The sequence below is a fragment of the Condylura cristata genome, unplaced genomic scaffold (genome assembly GCF_000260355.1).
Source record: "Condylura cristata isolate star-nosed mole 26May11 unplaced genomic scaffold, ConCri1.0 scaffold00005, whole genome shotgun sequence".
Taxonomy (NCBI): Eukaryota; Metazoa; Chordata; class Mammalia; order Eulipotyphla; family Talpidae; genus Condylura; species Condylura cristata.
The window spans coordinates 11085674-11105901 of record NW_004567106.1 but is presented as its reverse complement, the minus strand read 5'-3'; the positions used below and the strand labels follow the sequence as shown (position 1 = coordinate 11105901).

The 20228-nt window shown below is 41.1% G+C and overlaps 1 protein-coding gene across 1 annotated transcript in view; it reads right to left on the bottom strand.

The window, feature by feature from the left end:
- Positions 1 to 1418: 1418 nt before the first annotated feature.
- Positions 1419 to 20228, bottom strand: part of ASB4 (ankyrin repeat and SOCS box containing 4) — a 60445-nt gene continuing 41635 nt past the window's right edge. Inside the window, exons 3-5 of the mRNA XM_004676703.2 lie at positions 17564 to 18054; positions 2613 to 2726; positions 1419 to 1607 (exon numbers count right to left, since the gene is read on the bottom strand). Coding sequence (XP_004676760.1) covers positions 1419 to 1607; positions 2613 to 2726; positions 17564 to 18054 — 794 coding nt within the window. The remainder of the gene's footprint in view (positions 1608 to 2612; positions 2727 to 17563; positions 18055 to 20228) is intronic.

The window sequence follows — 20228 nt, the reverse complement described above, 5'->3', positions numbered from 1 at the left end:
TTAAAAAGATTTTATTTATTTATGCATACAGAAATGGGGTACAGACCAGAGGTGCAGGGGCAGCGAGAGGATTCACCAGAGACAGAGTGGGCAGCAGAACAGGCAGATCGACAAAGTACACTGCTGAGGGGGGCAGCGGGCAAGACTGGAGAGGTCTGCCGCACCATGTGGATCACCTCCAGGGTGGGGATTGAACTTGCACTAAAGCAGCCGCGGCTTGGCTTAGTTTCGCAGTACAGCGCTCCAAATTGCTGCACCACCAGGGAGAGCCAAGGTCTATTCATTTTCTATGCCAGTCCCCTAGCAGTGCTCCTTATCTCCAAGTGAAAATGCAGTGACATGGTATTGTATCAAAGAACAAAGTAAACCACTGAAGTCTTTGCCTGCACACACTTCCTCTCACACACTTTCCTCAACTGCCTAATCATCTAGATGGGAGCCACGGCGTGTGCAGCCATCTTCCCACGAAGTCTGGGGAAGCACCAAACAGGAAATTCTAATTGAAATCAAGCAGGTGTATGGAGAAACTTAAAGTGAATATATGAACACTAACAGCTCTCTTCACACAATCCCTTCACTCTTTATCTTCAGGCTATAGAGAAAACACACTTATGTCAGAAACATGACTTGGAGAGGCAAGCACTAGGAAGGGGTCTGTGCCTGTAGAATGCCCTGGTATTTGATGCTGCAGTTCTCTGCTCTAACATCTGGATTCTCCGTTAAATAGTGAGATCCTGGAGGCAGGTGTTCTTCTAAGTCATGAGTGCACCTCCAGGTTATGGCTCAATGAGAGTGTGTCGAAATGTCCATTTCTGACTATTAGATGGACTTGTCTTTGCTTTTTATTTCTAATTTGGCTGAAAGATCTCCTTGGTTTTGACTAGGCTCATGTGACTTCTTCACCAAAAAAAAAAAAAAAAAAGTTGAAGAGTCTTGCTGGGGGTCAGAATTTGCAAATCTAGCCAAGGTAATTTCTGTAAAGTGGTAATGGTGGTGAGACACAAAAGAGTAATAGGCCAGTTACAAAAGCCTGCTATTTTGCCCACTGAAATGTAATGTAAACGTATTACTGAGAAAGGAGAGGATGAGGTTGGTTGTAAGAAAACCTGGGTCCCATTGCAAATGAGCTCATACATGGAAAGTTTTACAAAAATCTCTCAGGCACTACCAAGAATACTATAAATGTTAGTTATCATTATTATATCAGTATCTTCAGGATACATTCTTGTCTTTGAGAATTCCTTAACTTTATGTGTTTATTTCCCCTCACCCCAGGATTAACCACATAGTGTTTATGAAGTGTTTTGAAATCCCTGAAGTGTTATAATCAACCCAAGTACCATTTTATTTATGCAAACTGTGTCTACCAAGCGAGTCCATTTAAATATCTAGGACTGGGAACTTCTGTCTCATAAGGCTTAATAAATGATTCCCTCAGGCTCTAAAAGCAAGTACTTTTTCAATGACAATGGGAGGGAAAGCAAAGGAATTACTCTGTGACATCTGTTGTGCAACGTTCTTCGAATGGCACATCGCGATAAATGCATGAGAGTCCTTGGAGAGTTACTGCACACAGTGAAGAGAGAGTGGTAAAAATCCCAGTGTCTCTGAAAAGGAAGGCGAGACAGGGTCACGTGAGAACAGCTCCACAGTTCATGTCAACAGGCAGCAACAACAGTGCATTTCATCCCACATCTGTACTTAACAGTTGTCTTTAGGGTCTCTGATAGCCAAGCAAAATGTAAATGTGAAACTATAACGGGGAGGTGAGGGAATGGTCTGTAAAGTGAAGAAAAAGGAGGAGATATAATACTCCATGCTACAATTCAGAGCCTAGAAAATGAAATAAAACCACACCTATAAACTGCCAAATCATTTTTAATATATCATATTATGATATGTTTGTTAATGTTCTTGGTGATATCCAGATGTTCGGATAATTTAATTAATAAACTAAGGCAGGTCAGGGAACTCGTTAATGATAAGATCGCTAATAAGTAGTAGAGTAAGATGCCACCTAAGCCAATGGCTTCCAAACCCAGTGGACTTTGCATTCTGGGCCTGATAACTCTCTACATGCTGGGGACAGTCTGTGACTGCTGAAACCAAGAACAGTGGTTTCTTGTAAACAAGCAGGTTTACAAAGGCAGCAAAGTCCACAAGAGAATGAAAACTCGGTTTCACCAATAGCTTTTGATATGAATCACACCTCAGAAGCTTATAATTCTGTTTCCTGCCTAGTGATGACTTCAAGACAGTTAAAAGTGCATGAAATCATCACCATAAAGTGTTTTAATCTTCTGGCAAAAATGCTACATGAGCAATCCCCAATAATATTATTTGACTCACTTAAATTGATGGGAAGAAAGTAAAACAGCCACTGTTATATCATTGTCCAACTTGCCTTCAGTGGAGAAATCCCTGAGATAATTCCAAGCACTATATAGTTGATGAGTCTATTTATTCTCCTACACGCAATGTGCATGTATGCATTTTGCCTCAATGCATTTGAATAGGGCTTAAAAAGTCTCCAAACCAATTTTTCAAATTAGAAAGTGCACTCCCATGGCAGACTGGAAGTAAGTGGAAACCATAGTTAATTGATTCTCTACCTCCAAGTCATCATCAGGAATAGCTCTTCTCCACTTTATGTTCCATCTGATGTGTTCATAGGCATTGACTACAACTTCAATTGCTTTGGGATAAGAATGGCAAGCTTCTATCACCTGCAGAGGAAGCAGAGTTTCAGGTGTTCAATATGCATATATGATTCCTTCATTCCACACACAAGGACATGAGCTTCATCAGAGCCCCAAATGCATTCAACAAATCGCACACTTCTGAGTTTCCAAATAAATTGTCAGACCTCTATGATGAAAGGGGAGATTAATAAAATCAAACTAATTTCCTTCAACATCTAGGAGCACGTGAAAATAAAGGTGCTAAGAAAGAAGGTGGAAGCTGAGTTACTGGCATGCTCAGACCATTGACTGAAGCAATTTTGAGAAAATACATGTCCAGCTATGTGAGAAACTCTTCCAGCTCGACAGAAAAGTTTATCTTCAAAACGTCAAACTTCAGTATCCTAAGACTTAGATCTACTGGTGACTATCAGGTAAAAGCAAACTACAGAACAACATGAAAATTGAAGAAAGGTTTTACTTGCATGCCTATGTTTACTGCAGCACTGTTTACAATAGTTAATTTAGGTGGAAACAACCTAAATGCCTAAAAACAGATGACTGGATCAAGAAGACGTAGGATGTGTGTGTGTGTGTGTGTGTGTGTGTGTGTGTGTGATGGAATACTATTCAGCAATGCTAAAGGCAAATTCAAGTCATTTGCAGCAACATGGGTGCAATAGGAAGGGCTTATGCTCAGTGAAATATGTCAGAAGGAAAAGAAAAATACTGGATGGTTTTACTATTAGGTGGAATATAGGAAAACCAAACAAAAGGTTAGGAAAAAGACAAACTAGCAAACTGACCATAGATCTGAGGCATACAGTTGGGGAGGGAGTGAGACAAGAGTCAAAGCAGAAGGGAAGAGAACAAGGGACTCTGGTGACAGTTCACAGGGTGATGTGGTGGTGGGAGATTTGTGGAGGTTACAACTGAGAGGAGAAATCAAATACTGTCTAAAGGTGAACAATAATGTAAGAAAATTAAAAAAAAAAAAAAAGTTTCTTCCCAGTAAAATAACTGAAGAGGATTGATGCCACTTCCAAATTTCACTCACTGGTATCTCAATTTTCACCAATAAATAAAGGATGACTTGAAATTTTTTACTTTATTTGCACACTGTTCAACTGTTCATCTGTTCAAAAAAAACAAAACTGATGAGAAGTTGAGTCAAGGTAGACAGTATTTCCATCAGTTGGCAAAGATTTAGTTTTAGATAACATTGCCATGAATTTAGGTCCTATATGACTCATCAATAATGCAGTATTCATGAAGTAACACATTTTGGGATATTTAAGTATTACTCCAAAAGCAAAACATTTTGGGTTCTGGTGAGGGGCTTCCCTTGAGAACAAGAAGCAAAAACCCATACCCGGCAAGTCAGGCCAATAGGTGTACACAGTTGGCTCTTATCCTTCTGTTAGACTTTAGGGTTTAAAAAGTAAGGGACTTTGCCCCAGAAAGACGGTGCTTTAGAACACCTGTAACCCAATAAAGTTCTTGCTCTGCTTAAGTGAAAAAACAAAAACAAAGAAAAAACCCAGAAATTCCAAGAGGGAGAGCTGTGTGAGTTGAGGCTAACCAGGAAAGGTTTCTTGCAGAGTTCCATGTTGAGGAGTCCTACATGGCAAAAGGATGTAAGTTGTATGCGTGCAACTCACCTTCACGTGTATACGTACAGGCCCATCTGTGTGTAGAGCATCACCAAAGGTAAAAGCTATACTGACATGATAAAAAAATGATAAACTTGTGCTACCTGTGGCAACGTGGATGGTGCTGAAAGGGATTATGCTAACTGAAGTTAAGTCAGAAGGAAAATGAAATATACTGATGGTCTCACTTGTAGGAGGAATACAACAAAACCAAACAAAGGGTAAGAAATATACAAAACACAGTTCTGAGGTATGAAGTAGGGGAGGGGGATGGGGAGGAGAGAGGTCAAAATAGGAAAGACGAGCACAAGGGTGGTGGTGAGAGAATTATGGGGATTATGCATGAGGGGAGAAATCAAATACTGTACAAAAATGAACAGTGTTTTAAGACAATAAAAAATTTTAAGAATTATACCATGGAGAGGCCTTAAGGCTTTATTCATTCCCTTTCTCCACACCATTCATAACTGTTCCCTTGATATCCTTCTTTTCCACTTATAATGACACAGGTAGGACCCACATCTGTTTCCATTTAATTTTGAATAATAATTTGTGTAGGTATTCCAGACACAAGAAAAATGTCATTTCAATCAGTACTTTAAACTACTCATTTTAATTGAATAACTGAATAACTCAAAAGTAACTTTCTTTTTTCCTATAGTTCAGTCAGCTTCAAGCTATAGTGGGACAGGAAGGTATTATGGGTGTGACATGAACATTTGGTCCTTGTCCCCTCTTCCTACTGAAGAATTCCTGAGTCCCTTGGAAATTCCTTGAATAATTGGAACACTTTTGCTGTTCATAATGAGCCTTTTTCAACCATGTCTGGTTTATGCAAGTGAAGTGAGACTTAAGAGAGACCTGTGTATCTTCAAGATGTGTGACTTCCAGAAAGACCAAGCCTTGATGAGAGGGTTTGAACTTTGACATACTCTGCCCCCTCCATCCCTGAGGAAGGGGACACAGCATGGAGACTGAACTCAATCACCAACGGTTAGTGATTTCATCAGCCTAACCTACATAGTGAACCCTCTATAAAATGCTCTAAACGATGGGGCTTGGGGAGCTTCTGAGTTGGTGAACATATCAAAGGTGTACACCCTTGTGGGCATTGGGGCTCTGAATCACCCCACCCCACACATGCCTCACTCTCTGCATCTCTTCCAATTGTCTGTTCCTGAGTTGTTTCCTTTATAATAAAGTAGAGCTAGTAAGTAACGTGTTTTCAAGTTCTATAAGTTGTTTAGCAAATTATTAAACCCAAAGAAGGGGCTGCAGGAATCCTTAAAATTGAAGTCAGTCATGCAAAAACTGCAGGCAGTTTGGGTACCCCAAACTGAAGCTGGCATCTGAAGTGAGGTCTTGTTAAACCAAGCCCTTAACTTGTGGAGTTTGACAGTAGCTCTAGGTAGTTAGTGTCAGAAATAAATTATTGGGCTTGCAGTTGGGTGTCAAAGAATGCAAGAATTGTGTGGTATGAAGGAAACTTCTCATGTGTTTCTCTGTCTCTCCTCCTGCCTCTCTGTGACTATATAAGGGAGAGAGCAAGAGAGGGGTAACAAAGGTCTTGGCCAGCTTGTACCAAGCTAACTTGACACCGTGCCTTCTGTGCTAGACTCTTCTTCTGTGGGAAGGTTTTATGGGGTGTTGCAGTGAGTAGCCCCCAGTAGACTTTCTTCACATAGGTCTCCATAGCTTTCACCCCCTCCACAACTTCTGCATCCACCAGAACACCTCCAACTTTTTCTCTGCACTCCATTGCAGTCTGGAATGCAGATGGCCCATGTCTGGACATCCATAGTGTGTGGCCTGTTTTCATTACAAGTGGGCCGAGCTGGCTCTCCATTGTGACCCACAACTGGTCCTGGGGAATCCGCACATAGGTAGGTCCTCTCATGATTCAGGAATGCCGGACTCCCAGCCTCATCAATTTCTTTCCATTGCCACCAGATAAGCATCTGCAGCCACTGACATTCTCCTTTAAATTTTCTGATGATGAGTTTACACACCAGTTCCATTTTCCCTTAAAACTTCAGAGCACATGTATCAAGCTCTCTTCTTACTTTTCATAAATCCCTTTCTCAGATTAGAAAGAAGCACTGCACCCTTACCATCAAAAGGGAAGGATGCCTTTGTACTTGAATTACTTTCTCCAAAGGGAAAGTAGTTTCTTCCTATTTTCCTACTTTCTCCCTGTTTTTCTAGTCCATCTCAATCTCAACCAATTGTTGTTGGGCAAAAGTTCACAAAACTGATCTGTCCCACCCTCCTTACAAGTTTTCATGGATGGGTCTAGCAGTGAAATTTTCAATGTGGGGTGGTACCCATTTAATGTCTTGGGATCTCCAGTGAAACTGAGACAGAAAGATGATCATGTTAATGCCCAGTTGTGTGAGTATAGGTAGGTGGATGAGAGAGAGAGAGACTCTGAAAGAAAAGCCTATGTTAGGGAAAAGCTAAAGATCAGAGCAGGTAAGACAGAGCTAGCTGACAGTCTCAGGAGCCTGGCATTGATGGGAAAAGCAATCAGAGGCTATTACATATTCCTTTTTAAAGGAATATTTATTTGTTTATGCATACAGGAACTAGGGTGTGGGTCAGAATTGCAGGGGGTGACAGGATTCTTCAGAGACAGAGTGGGGAGCAGAACGGGTGGGTCTACTGAAATATACTGCTAAAGGGAGCCGCAGGTAAGATAGGAGAGGACTGTTATGCCATGTAAGTTAGCTCCCTGGCTGGAGATCAAACTCAGGCCTTGGGGGTGGTAGGGCTTGATACTTAACCCCCAGACCACAAGGGAAGCCCTACTCTTTTTCTCTTAAAGAAAAAATTGGCTTTTTGCTTAGAAAACTTGGGTGTAGGCCAGAGGTGGAGGGGTGGGGGGTGTTGAAATACACTGCTAAGAGGAATAGTGGTGAGACAGGAGAGTTCTGCTGTGCCATGTGGGTCAGTTCCCTGGTCGGGGATTGAACTCGTATCACAGTGGCTGGTGATATCTTGATGGTGCTGCAACTTTAACCTCTATGTCACTAGGAAGGCCAGCTATTACATATTCTCGACAAGAAAGGGTCATGTTCAATCAAGTCATTCCATTTGAAACCTCTATTGAATACTGTGTTTGGAACTATGACAGCAATTCTGAGAAGTTTATGGCCTATTGTTTTTGTTTTTTGTTTTTTTTTGTCTTTAAGTTTATAACCTAGTAGTGGCGAAAAGACATAGATATTTCAAAGAGTTAGACAGCAATATAAGTCAGTAAATACTAAGAGAACAAATAAAAGATCATCAAGAGTCCCTCGAGCACCATGAGGAAAGGCAGGAAGGAGAAAATGGGATATCAAGGGCAGAGAGCACTGTGGAGGCTGAACAGAGCTCGAAGAGGCCTCTCAGCCCGCACTACTGCAAGTCCAAGAATGAAGAGGAACTGAAGATATGAGAAAGAGTCAGTAGGGCTTAATGACTAATCCAGTAGAGGGAGTAAAGAACTCAACTTTGAATCTTGACATCAAGGACAAATAGGGATGTCAACAATGGACATAGGAAAGTGGGAAGGACATATTAATTTGGAGATGGTCAGATAAACATAGGAGGTATTTCATAGGTTGTAACCTCATATGAATAAAAAATGTGCATGGTAAATGCTCCAATGATAGATTTGGATGTGTGTGCACCATCCAAGAATGTGCTGGCTGGTGCTTAAAGACATGATACTACTCTAAATGGTATAATGGAAAAAGTCTAAAGCTTGGAAAAAGGTCTAAAGCAGGTAAGAGTAAGAAGGAAAAAAATACATAGCCACCATTTTTGAGGATTTATTAGTGGCATAGACTAATTACATTTTTGCATATTTAGCTTGCCCAGTCTCTGAACAGTCCTATGAAGTTGATCCAATAACTAGCCCATTTTACAGATTTAAAATCAAAGACCTTCCATACTGAGATCTCTTATGTGAAAGTAGGAGTCAAGACTCAAATTCTTATGTTCTTGTGCTCTTCCAATTCCTGTCCTGATTCTTCTCCCTCCTTCTCCTTTAAAAAATATCTCTGACCTATAGTTGCCTGATGATTTTAATTTTTACTTTATTATACTTTTTTTTTCTAATCCTTATTTGTTTTCTTTACATTCCTCCTATAAGTGAGACCATTAGATGCTTTCTCCTACTTTCTGGCTTATTTCACTGAGCATAATCCCTTCCAACTCCATCCATGTTGCTGCGAAGGGTAGGAGCTTGTTCTTTTTGATTGCTGAATAATATTCCATTGTGTAAATACACTGTATTTCCTTAATCCAGTCATCTGTTTTTGGGCATCAGGGTTGCTCCCATAGCTTACCTATTGTAAACTGTGCTTCAAAAAAACAAGCGTGCAGGTGATGGTGCACAGGTGAATCGGTGGTGGGAATTTCACAGGGAAACCATGCACTGTACAAAAATGAAGGATTATGTCTTGCTGAAAAGGCTGGTAACCCACCTGATGTTCCCCTCAGCAGTGTATCTCAGTATATCTGTAAGTTCTGCTCCCTACTCTGCCTCTGATGAATACTCTCACCACTCATATCTCTGGTCTATACCCCAGTTCTTGTGTGCATAAATAAATATATCTTTTAAAAAGTGAAGAATGATATAATAAATATATTAAACAATTTTTAAAAATTCCTATGCTCACACAAACCACACCATAGGAAATTTTTAAATTAGTGGTTAAATTATTTACTCATTAAGCTCAAATATATGCAGAGTAAAATGCACAGATTCTAACAGTACAGTTTGATGAGTTCAACTGTGTAAATATCACCCTGGTTAAGACATAGAACAGTCACATTTTTCTGGAAAGTTCTGTCACAACCCTTTCTCATTGACCCCCTTTCACTTCAGAGACACCCCTCTCATAAGTTCTATCACCATAACTTTGTTTTGTCTTTTTTTTTTAAAGATTTATTTATTTGTGCATACAGAACTGGGGTACAGGCAAGAGGCTCAGGGATGGCGAGAAGCTTCACCAGAGACAGAGTGGGAAGCAGAACAGGCAGATCGACGAAGTGCACTGCTGAGGGGAGCAGCGGGCGGGTCAGGAGCGGTCTGCTACACCATGTGGTCACCTCCGGGGCAGGCGGGAATCGAACTCATGCAGAAGCGGCTTTAGATTCTCAGTGCTGTGCTTTAACCCGCTGTGCCACCAGGGAGAGCCTGTTTTGTCTTTTAAAAGCAGAGAAGACACAAAGTAATGGAAAGACATCCCCTGCTCATGGATTGGGAAAATTAACATCATTAAAATGGCCATCCTACCAAAGGTGATGTACAGCTTTAACACTAGTCCACTAAAAATCTCAAAGACACTCTTCAAAGAAGTAGAACAAACATTGATGAGATTTACATGGAACCACAAAAAGCCTCAACTAGTCAAGACTTTCCTGACTGAAATGAAAGAGAATGGAGGCACCACACTCCCAGACTTCAAGCTATACTACAAAGTCATAATAATCAAAACTGCATGGTACTGGAACAAGAATAAAACATACAGACTAGTAGATTTGAATAGAAAACCCAGATATAAATCCAAAAGTTGATGGGAAGGTAATCTTTGACAAAGGAGCAAAGAATATGCAATTGAACAAAGAAAGTTTGTTCAACAAATGGTGCTGGGAAAACTGGGTTGCTATGTGCTAAAAAAAATGAAGCTAGATTACTACCTCACATCATACAAAATACAACTCGAAATGGATTGAAGAACGTAAGACCCGAAACCATAAAATATCTAGATGAAAAGGTAGGTGAAACACTACATGACATACACCTCAGTAATATCTTTAAAGTTACATTGCCCACAGCAAGGATAGTGTAGGAAATAAACAGCTGGGACTATATCAAGTTAAAGAGCTTCTGTATAGCAAAGGAGACATTACACAAAACAAAGGGACACCCCACTGATTGGGATAAAATTTTTGCACACAATACTTATGATAAAAGACTGATCACAAAGATATACAAAGAGCTGATGAAACTCAACAAAAATAAAGTGGACAACCCCATCAGAAAATGGGCAGAAGAGCTAAAGAGACACTTCTCCAAGGAGGAAATGCAGACGGCCAACAGGCATATAAAAAAAGTTCACCATCACTTGATAAGGGAGATGCAAATTAAAACCACAATGTGATATCATCTCACACCAGTGGGAATGGCACATATTAAAACAACTAGCAACAACAAATGTTGACAAGGATGTGGAGAAAAAGGAACTCTCCTACACTGTTAGTGGGAATGCAAACTTGTCCAACCACTATGGAAAGCTGTGTGGAGGTTTCTCAGACTATTAAAAATGGAGCTTCCATATGACCACGCAATCCCACTCTTATATATCTACCCAAAGGACATAAAAACAATGATTTAAAAGGACACCTGCACCTCCATGTTTATTGCTGCTGTACTTACAATAGAGAAGATGTGGAGTCAACCCAAATGCCAAAAAATAGATACTGGATTAAAAGGATATGGTACATATACACAATGGAATATTACTCAGCAGTCAAAAAGATAAACTCACATCTTATGCAGCAACATGGATGGAGCTGAAAGGGATCATACTTGGTGAAATAATCCAGAAAGAAAAAGAAAAACACCAGACGGTTTCACTCATAATAGGAGCATAAGGGATCGGGGGTGGGGGGGTGGGGAAAGCAATTATAATAAAGTAAAAATGAAAAACAACGAACAACTTTAAACCAGAGACATTTTACAGGGTGGAAGGGGAATGGCATCAAACTGGGATGGGAAGAAGAATGCACGGGACTATGGTGATGGCACACAGGTGAAATTGTGGTGGGAAGTCCACGGGGATTACAAAATGAGATGAAAAAATGCACAAAATGAAGAATGATATAATTAATTGATTGAAAAAAAAAAAAAGAAGAAGAAGCGGCTCCATGTTTCCATAGAAGCTGGTAGCAGATCTCAGGCTGAGCGGCCAGTATATGTACTGGACAAGCTGCACAGCCACTCATAGCCACGAGATTGGTGCCTGCCTTCAGCATCTGGTGTGTGAGAACTGCTTGTAAGGAATTGGTGCCCACATTCCCAAGACAGGAAATATGAGCCCAGGTTTTCCCTCCATCTCTATTCTAGACAAAAGTGAGAATACAGAGAAACAAAAACAGAAGAGATGTGGCAACATATCACCTACATGTCCCAACTCGGGTTGTTAGGTTTTGCAAACAGATTGCCAGATTATATTTGAATTTCAGGTAAACAAGACATAATTTTTAGTGTGAATGTGTCCCAAATATTGCTTGGGACCTGTTTCTACTAAAAATGACTTTAATTCTTTTTCTGAAATTCAGTTTAACTTAGCAAGCATGTATCCTATTCAGCCACTCCATTCCCAGGCCCCACTCAGAAACAAAGTTGTAAATATAAGAACATAATTTAGTCATAGTAATGTAGGAATCTAACTTCACACTTTTGTGCTTGAATTTATCCCTAGTACACTTTCGTATCTCACTGGGAGGTAATTTTTACCTTTCACTAGGGTTAAATAAATTCAAGTAGATCTTAAACTGCATTGTTAGTTCACAAAGTCCAAAATGCTCACTGTCATTGGCAGTTTATCTGACACTAAGTTTTCTGGAGAAAAGGCCCAATTGAGCCCGGCAGCTTCCCCAGTTCTATTCATTGGTATGTTGGGCTTCTTCCGGAATGAAGAGAGCTCGCCATGCCTTCTTCAGGCATCAGTAATTATTTGACCAGTCAGCAACAAAATAAAACCCTCAAGAAAATATAAACTTGAAAACATCCATCAATGCTCACTTGACCATCAAATGAGGAAGTAGTGATATGGCGCTAGGGAGGAAGGGAAGGGCACCATAACTAATACAGGACTCTGCACATACACATGCCATAAGCTGCACGTATGCACGATATGACCAATGATCTGTTTTCTTTAAACTAAAACTCTTTTTTTCGGGAAAAAAAAAGGCGAAAGATTTATGCGATCTGAAGAGAAACCAGAGTATTAAAAAAAACTCTTTTTTTGAATTGGAGAGTCATGCCCCGATGATGCCTGAAATGAGTGCTGGAGACTGCCGTTATCCAATGTATCAAGGTCAAGCTAACTGAGAAGCTGATTAACAAGTTTTGAGGACTGAACATAGTAAACCAGAACTTCATCTGTGATGGGCTGTTTGCTTATGACTAACTTTTTGTTTAACTCATTATAGGAAGGCCAGCTCTAAATGAGATGGCAGAAGGTCTTCAGGGTGCTACACCCACCAGTCTCACAGATCAATGGCCAGCAATCTGAAAAATACAAGCACTTACAGTCAATTCCTGTCTCTGCTTATTGGCTTTTTTTGGTAGTGACAGGTGGCAGAACCCAGGCGTATTCCCAGTAACAGAAGGACTGACATGGACTAGGGAGAGACTACTACTCCCTCTTTTCTGGAGCGGGAAACAAAAGGTGCTCAATAAAATTCACCTTCTGGCCCTCCCTGGTGGCGCAGTGGCTTAAAGCGCAGCACTAAGAAGCTTAAGCCACTTCCGCATGAGTTCAATCCCCGCCTGCCCCAGGAGATCCACATGGCGCGGCAGACCTCTCCTGACCTGCCTGCTGCTCCCCTCAGCAGTGTACTTCGTAGATTTGCCTGCTCTGCTCCCCACTCTGTCTCTGGTGAAGCCTCTCGCCGCCCCTGCACCTCTGGCCTGTACCCCAGTTCTATATGAATAAATAATTAAATCTTTAAAAAAAAATTCACCTTCTGTGAATCTGTGGTGCCTCCATTCTCCCTTCACAAAACAACTGGACAAAAAAAAAAGTGTTTTCTTATGGGTGTGGCAACTGGAAAGACTTTCAGACAGTCCTCATAACACCACACCTCAAAGCATAGACTTAAAAACATTCAAGATAGGGCCCTTCCTGGTGGTACAGTGGGTTAAAGCACAGCACTAAGAAGTGAAAGCTACTTCAGCATGAGTTCGATCCTCCGATCCCCACCCCGGGAAGGTAGATCCCCACCCCGGGAAGGTAACCCCATGGTATGGCATACTTTGCCTAACCCGCCCGCTGCTCCCCTCAGCAGTGTACTTCATTGATTTGCCTGTTCTGCTCCCCACTCTGTCTCTGGTGAAGCCTCTCATCACCCCTGCACCTCTGGCCTGTACCTCAGTTCTGTATGCATAAATAAATAAATAAATCTTAAAAAAAAAAAAAGTCAAGATAAATCTCCCTGCCATCTTTCATATTCAATGCTACTTGTAAGTCACTTCACTGTGAAACCCTAAAGCTTTCTCTGACCTTAATATTGATCTATTTGTTACAGAAAACTAGTTAATGATCAAAGATCTTGTTTATACCGTGGGTTTCACATTCAGCATTGTTCAAAGGCAGCAATCATCCTTACCTCCCCCAACCCTCACATACTTGTCCCTCCCCTAGAAAAATGTCTTGCTTGCCCTACAAGAAAACCCAATCCTGGCTCCCTGGGGTGTCACTTCCTTCTGAATTATGCGGAAATAAAAAAAAAATCAAATGTCCTTTTGTACCCTGGAAAGCAATCGCAAACCCTATAATTCTTTCCCCCCCCCCTTATGTAATTTATACATTGGCTTTCAGTGAAATACACCCTCTACAAATTTGCTTTGTATTTGGAAGACAGCATCTTCAGCTCTGACCTTGTTCCTTGTAAATAAGGAAACTGAATTCCCCATCCACCAGAGAACGAATCACTTTATCTTCTGGATAAATGAGTCAGTCATTTACTTGACGTAAAGATGACTTTCTCTTTGGAAAGTGGGGCTGTAGAGTAGTCGTTCTAAATCATGATGAAGCATCTGCATAGTAAATTGAAAGTTTTTCTTTAGTTTTCCTTTGGAAGGGGGCCAGTTCTCTTACAGAGTTGTTGGGTAGTAACAAAAATGTTTATGATGCCAGCCATCTACTAGTAACTAACTCTATCCTAAATCTCCTCAGCCTATGGCCAGACTGGAGAAGTCAGAGGAGCAAAACCAAACCAAACAGGGAGCTAACTGTGGACAGTGTCCCTTGAAACATCTAATTGATTAGTCTGCCTGCTTTCCAGGCTCATGAAGACAACTAAGCAGGCTAGTAGGAATACTCCTACAATGGAGAAGTTTCGTTTCAGGAGGAGTGGGAATGGAAACAATTTGTTGAGTGCCACGCTGCCTCAATGATTTACATGCCATCCTCATTCCTCCTCAGATAATCCTGAAAAGTTGATATCTCTAGGTTCATTTATCAGAGAAGGAAATTAAAGAGATTTGGGGACTTGTTCAAAAATCATACAATCAGCAAATGGCCAAGGCAGGTCTCCGACCCATAGTTATCAAGTAGTTATCTCTACTCTTAACCCTCAGCACTGTTACATCAAATCCATGTGGCCATTCTACTCAGGTGACCAGTACGCACCTCAAGCACAGCAAAACGCCTATCTCCCCTTCTAAACCCACTGCTCCTGTATTGCTCACTCCTATCTTTGGAAACAGCATCTCAGTTTTTTCCTCCTTCGGTAAAAATCCTTGAAGTTATCTGACTCCCCTCTTCTTCTCGCAGCCCACAAATAATCCATCAGCAAAACTCACTGACTCCCACATCAGGATTTTCTGTGAATCTGACCACTTCTCACCACCTTCATCATTTCCACTAGGGTGTCAGTCACTCTCATCTTTTGTCTAGATTATTATGCCTTGGCTCCCCCAGTGTTATTCTCCAAAGGCATTCAAAAGGGTATCTTTGAAATATCCATCAGACTTGGGTTTCCCAATTCTAAATCCTTCTGTGGTGTCCTTGCTCACTCAGAATAAAAGCCTAGGACATGGTCAAGGCCCAAAAGGCACAGATAAGTGATATGCAAACCTCCGTGTGTATGTATGCTTCTCCTTCCCATTTCTTACTCCACTCCAGTCACTCTGGACTCCTAGCTCAAACATACTTATCCCTTGCCTATCTTATCCCTTGGATCAGCTTTTCCTTACACCTGGAACAATCTCTCCCCTTCACCCCAGGCATTCACACAATTTGCTCCTTTCCGACTTTATTCTTCTCTGATCAGCCTTTGCAAAATTACACATACCCAAACACCAACAAAAAATGGCATTGTGTTCATTTCTTTGCTGCATTTTTTCTCTATGGTGCCTAACATATCACAGCATAGACATTTGTTTGTTGTTTATTTGCTTGTTTGTTTTTCCTGCCTCCCACTAGACAGCATCTTCCTTGAAGGTCTTGTTTGGGCCACTGCTCTATCTCTAGTTCCTAGAACAGTGCCTCACCCACAGTAAGTGCTCAGTAATTATTTGTTAAATAAAAAATTATTTGTTAAATACCACTTTATGTATCTTATGGAAAATATCTTAATTTTCCTTAGTATTTCCTTGATTATCTTCTAGATGAGGATAATGTTAGCACTCACCTGCCATTATAAAAATAAAGGGAAACAATCAATATGAAGCTTAGCATTCAACAAGACATTACTGGAACATTATTATTTATTATCTTATTCCTTGCCATCATAATCATCTGGAATTCTCCATAAAGTTTTTGTAAAGTTCCATAACATCCTGAATACTACATATAATTTTAAGGAGAAATAACAAACTTTCATTAAAATAATGACAACCAAGAGAAAAATCCCTTAAGATCACAGAGATTTCTGAACTCTTCACCTCTGTATCAGAATGTTCTCTGTGTTGTCCATCTGGAATTCACCCAGCTTGAGTGTACTCTCCTTAACGTCTTAAATTCTTTCCTTCCACCTAACCCTCATGCTATAGACAGGACTTCTATAGACAGTGGTTAATATCGTGAAACTTTTGTCAATTACTTTCTGCGGCCCTACATTAGTTCATACATGAAACTCTTGTTGTTAACTGAGTTTTTAGCATGAGTGGGATGCTAGGTATGATGTCATTTGATTAGTTTATTTTAAAGTAATAGGCATTTTAGTTTCCAAATTAATTACCATCATAAACCTAATGCAAATCTGTCATCCACCTGGCAATATCACCTTTTCTTCTCCCACCCTGCCATTTATCCTTCTACCATGGTGATTCACCATTAACCGGAGTACAATAAACAGTCTGTGTTTCTCTCTCCCACAAGAGTCTAAACTACTTGAGGGTAGATGCCAAATCTTATCAAAACAATAAACATATAATATGTTTATATAATATGCTAATCATAATATCCCTGCTAGTCCATTAGATATTATCTAAATGTAATGTTCAAAATAAAAGTAGTACAGTGTGATATAACTGTTATAGGGTGACCCCAGAACACTAGCACCAAGTGCTCCAGGTGGAATCCTGGCATCTGTTTGAGCTCAGGCAAGTTACTTAATTACTCTGGGCCTCAATTTTCTCTCTGTAGACTAGGGAGAAGTACTACTGACCTCATAAGAATATTATAAGAATGAAATGAAACAAATTAGGAAGTGCAAAATGCCATAATAATGTGCTTCATAAGTACAACTCATTATCTAATAAATACAACCATTAGTCTTAATAAATGTTGGCTTTAATATGCTGGAAAATCAAGTGGCCTTTTTTTTTGTCTCCACACCAATTCCTAAGCAGTCTCTGTCATCAATTCATCAGACATTCTGCTCAAGCAATGGCGAGTATATATCTGTCTGGCATGGCTCACCTTCCTGCTGACTCAGAGCCCTAAGATCGTTCAGGGCCTCCAGGAAGATATTGCCAAACCATGATGTTCATACAAGACATGGGAAATTACTGCCATTCTTTTTCTCCTTCCTGCCTCTCAGTGCCAGATTTCAAACAAACTTGGACTAGCTCACTAGTATGTGGAATGTAGAGAAAACAAACAAAAGGTCAAGAAAAAGCCCAGGCTAGTAAGCTGACCAAAAACCTGAGCCCTATAAGGAGGATGCGGGAGGGGGTGCAAAACAAGGGAGAGAGGAACACCAGACAATATGGTGATAGTTCATTGGTGATATGATAGCAGGAAAACTATGGGGATTACAGCACTGTAAGAAAAATAGTTAATTACAAAAAAAAGTGGACAAGGAGGAGGTAGGATTATGTGTATAAATGAAATCAGATAGAGAACCAGAGCTGATCTCCCCCAAAGACTCAAGCCTCAAGCAAGCTTAAGTTACCTGAAGCCTTCACACCAAGCTCCACCTGAGTCTCCTGCAGCCGGGCGACCACCCCCAATCCCCAACACACACACACCTGCTCACTTGCCCCCTGGGGCCCAGCCTCACCTTATGGAACTGCGGAGGGTATATTCGAGCAGCTCCATGGTTCAGCAGCAGCTGGTAGCAGATCTCAGGCTGGGCGGCCGGGCGCACGGAGGTGACCTTCAACACATACTGGATGGCGGCACAGCCGTTGATATCCATGAGGTTGGCTTCTGCACCTGCCTCCAGCATCATGTGCATGAGCACGTGGTCGCAGTTCCAGGCGGCCTTATGGAGCGGAGATTTAAAGTCGTCATCCCGGGCATTGACTTCGGCCTTGTAGTCGAGCAGGATGCGGCAGATGAGGTGATGCTCCCTGCTATACTCCTGCTCTTGAAAGCGAAGGGACCAGTAGCTGGCGATGGCGAGCGGAGTCTCCATGTGGGCATTCACACTGTCCACGATGGCTCCGTGCTCCACGTAGAAGGCCACCAGCTCCGAGAGACCAAAGTGGGCAGCTGTGTGGAGGGGCGTCTCCTCATCCTGGTTGTTGGTCTTCAAGTTCACATTTGCCCCTAAAGGGAGAGATTGAGGAAGACGATGACTGAAAACAATTCTAGGCCTTCTTCCCAAAGGTCAGTGAGCCGGGCTTTTCTCATGCTTCCTTTCGAACTTCTAATTGCAATACTTTTGTTTTTCTGCCCCCAAGTTCTTTTACTGGGCTCAAAGGAAGTCATACCTTTGAAGCAACAGTGCCATCTCCTGGATGACTAGGGCAGACAACAAAGATTCGGCAGACACTGGACAAGGTTGAGTTTTAATTCTTACTCCAGGTGAATTTGGAAATACAAAGTAACTCCTGTAGCCACATAGCTTTTATCACTAAACTAGAAATTTTCGTTTTTAAAAAAAGGTTATTTTACAATATTTGAAACTCCTATAATGTCTTTAATAGTCATCAGTTTCTTGGTTTGACTACATCCCACCTCTTTTTCTGAGCAGGGAAACCTGAAAATATGGCTCTAACAAACTGTAGTGGTAAGAAAATCCCCCAACCTGCTGACTGAAAGCTGACATGGTTAGGTAATGGTCCTACATCTATGAGGCCTCCTTGGAACATGATGGCAGAACACAACAAAAAACACTACACTGTTTGACCACCAAATTGGCCTAAAATGGTTTCCATGGAGTGCAGCCAAATTTGGTATAAAAGAAATACTCATTAAACGAAAGCAATTTAGAAAGTATAATGTTTGATTTATGGTAAACAAATATTTTTAGAAATATAAGTTTTTATTGGTTAAACAGTGACTTAGAAATGATTTCAGGGCCCTCCCTGGTGGTGCAACAGGTTAAAGCGCAGAACCGGTGAAGCCGACCACAGCAGCTTCAGCATGAGTTCCATCCCCGGCCAGGGAGCTCACCCACATGGCACAGTACACTTCTGACCCACCTGCTCCCCTCAGCAGTGTAGTTTGTCAATCCGCCTGTTCTGCTCCTCATTATGTCTCTGGTGAATCTGCACACCACCCCTGAACCTCTAGCCTGTACCACAGTTCTGTGTGCATAAATAAATTAAATATATTTTTTTAATGATTTCAACCAACCCACTTATCTAACAGACCAGGAAACTGAAATGATTCTTTTTCCCCTGAGGGACATTAGTTTACAATAATATGTAGGTTTCAGGAGAATAGTTTCTCACCCTAGAAACTGTATTTATTACACCACATTCATCACCAAATGTCTAATCACCTTCCACCACCACCAATCAGTCCCTTCCATCTGTCCCCTCCTTCCCCTCTGGTAATCACCATTCCATTGTCAGTCTAAGGGTTTGTGTTATTCACCTACTTTATTTCTTTATATCCCTCGAAGAGTTTGTTTTGCTCACTTATTTTATATCTTTATATTCCACAAATGAGTAAAGTCTTATGGTAATTGTCTTTCTCCCACCAACTTATTTCACTTTGCAAATCTCCCAACTCCATTCATGTTGATCAAATTGCAAGATTCCTATGGCTGAGTAGTATTCCATTGTGTATATAATACCACATTTTCTCTATTCTTTGTCAGGTACTTAGGTTGCTTCCATATCTTGACTATTGTGAGCAGTACTCCAGTGAACATAGGGGTGCATACATCTTTTTGAATTTGTATTTTTAAAGATTTTATTTTTCATGCATGCAATAACTGGGGTGTAGGCCAGAGGTGTGGCAGTGAGAGGATTCACCAGAGACTGAGTGGAGTGCAGAGCAGGCAGATGTACTGAAATACACTGTTGAGCAGAGCAAGGGGGGGGGGGTGTCAGAAGAGCCTGGCTAATGAGCCTTTTTGTATCTGGTGACTGGAAGGTTCTGCATCTATCTAGGGATAAACCTATTAAAGGGCTGAGAATATCCAGTCAGTCTATTTAATAGCATGAAATGTGCCCTTTCCTGGGTTCTGATCCAGGGCTTACAGTCTAGGACAGTTTTCTCAACCTTAGCACCATGACCTCAGACAGTTCTTTGCTCTTGGGAAGTGGGCGGACCTGCGTATGTAGAAGTTAAGGAGTATGCCTAGTCTCTATCCACTAGATGCCAGTAGTAATTCCCTCTCAAATCACAACAAATAAATATATCTGCAGAAAATGCCAAATGTCGGGGGGAGGGAATGCAAATTGCCTGTTTGAAAACTACAGGTCCAATGGGAGGAGCTGCAGATTCACCCAAGGTTCACACATGTGGACCTAATACCACAAGCCAGA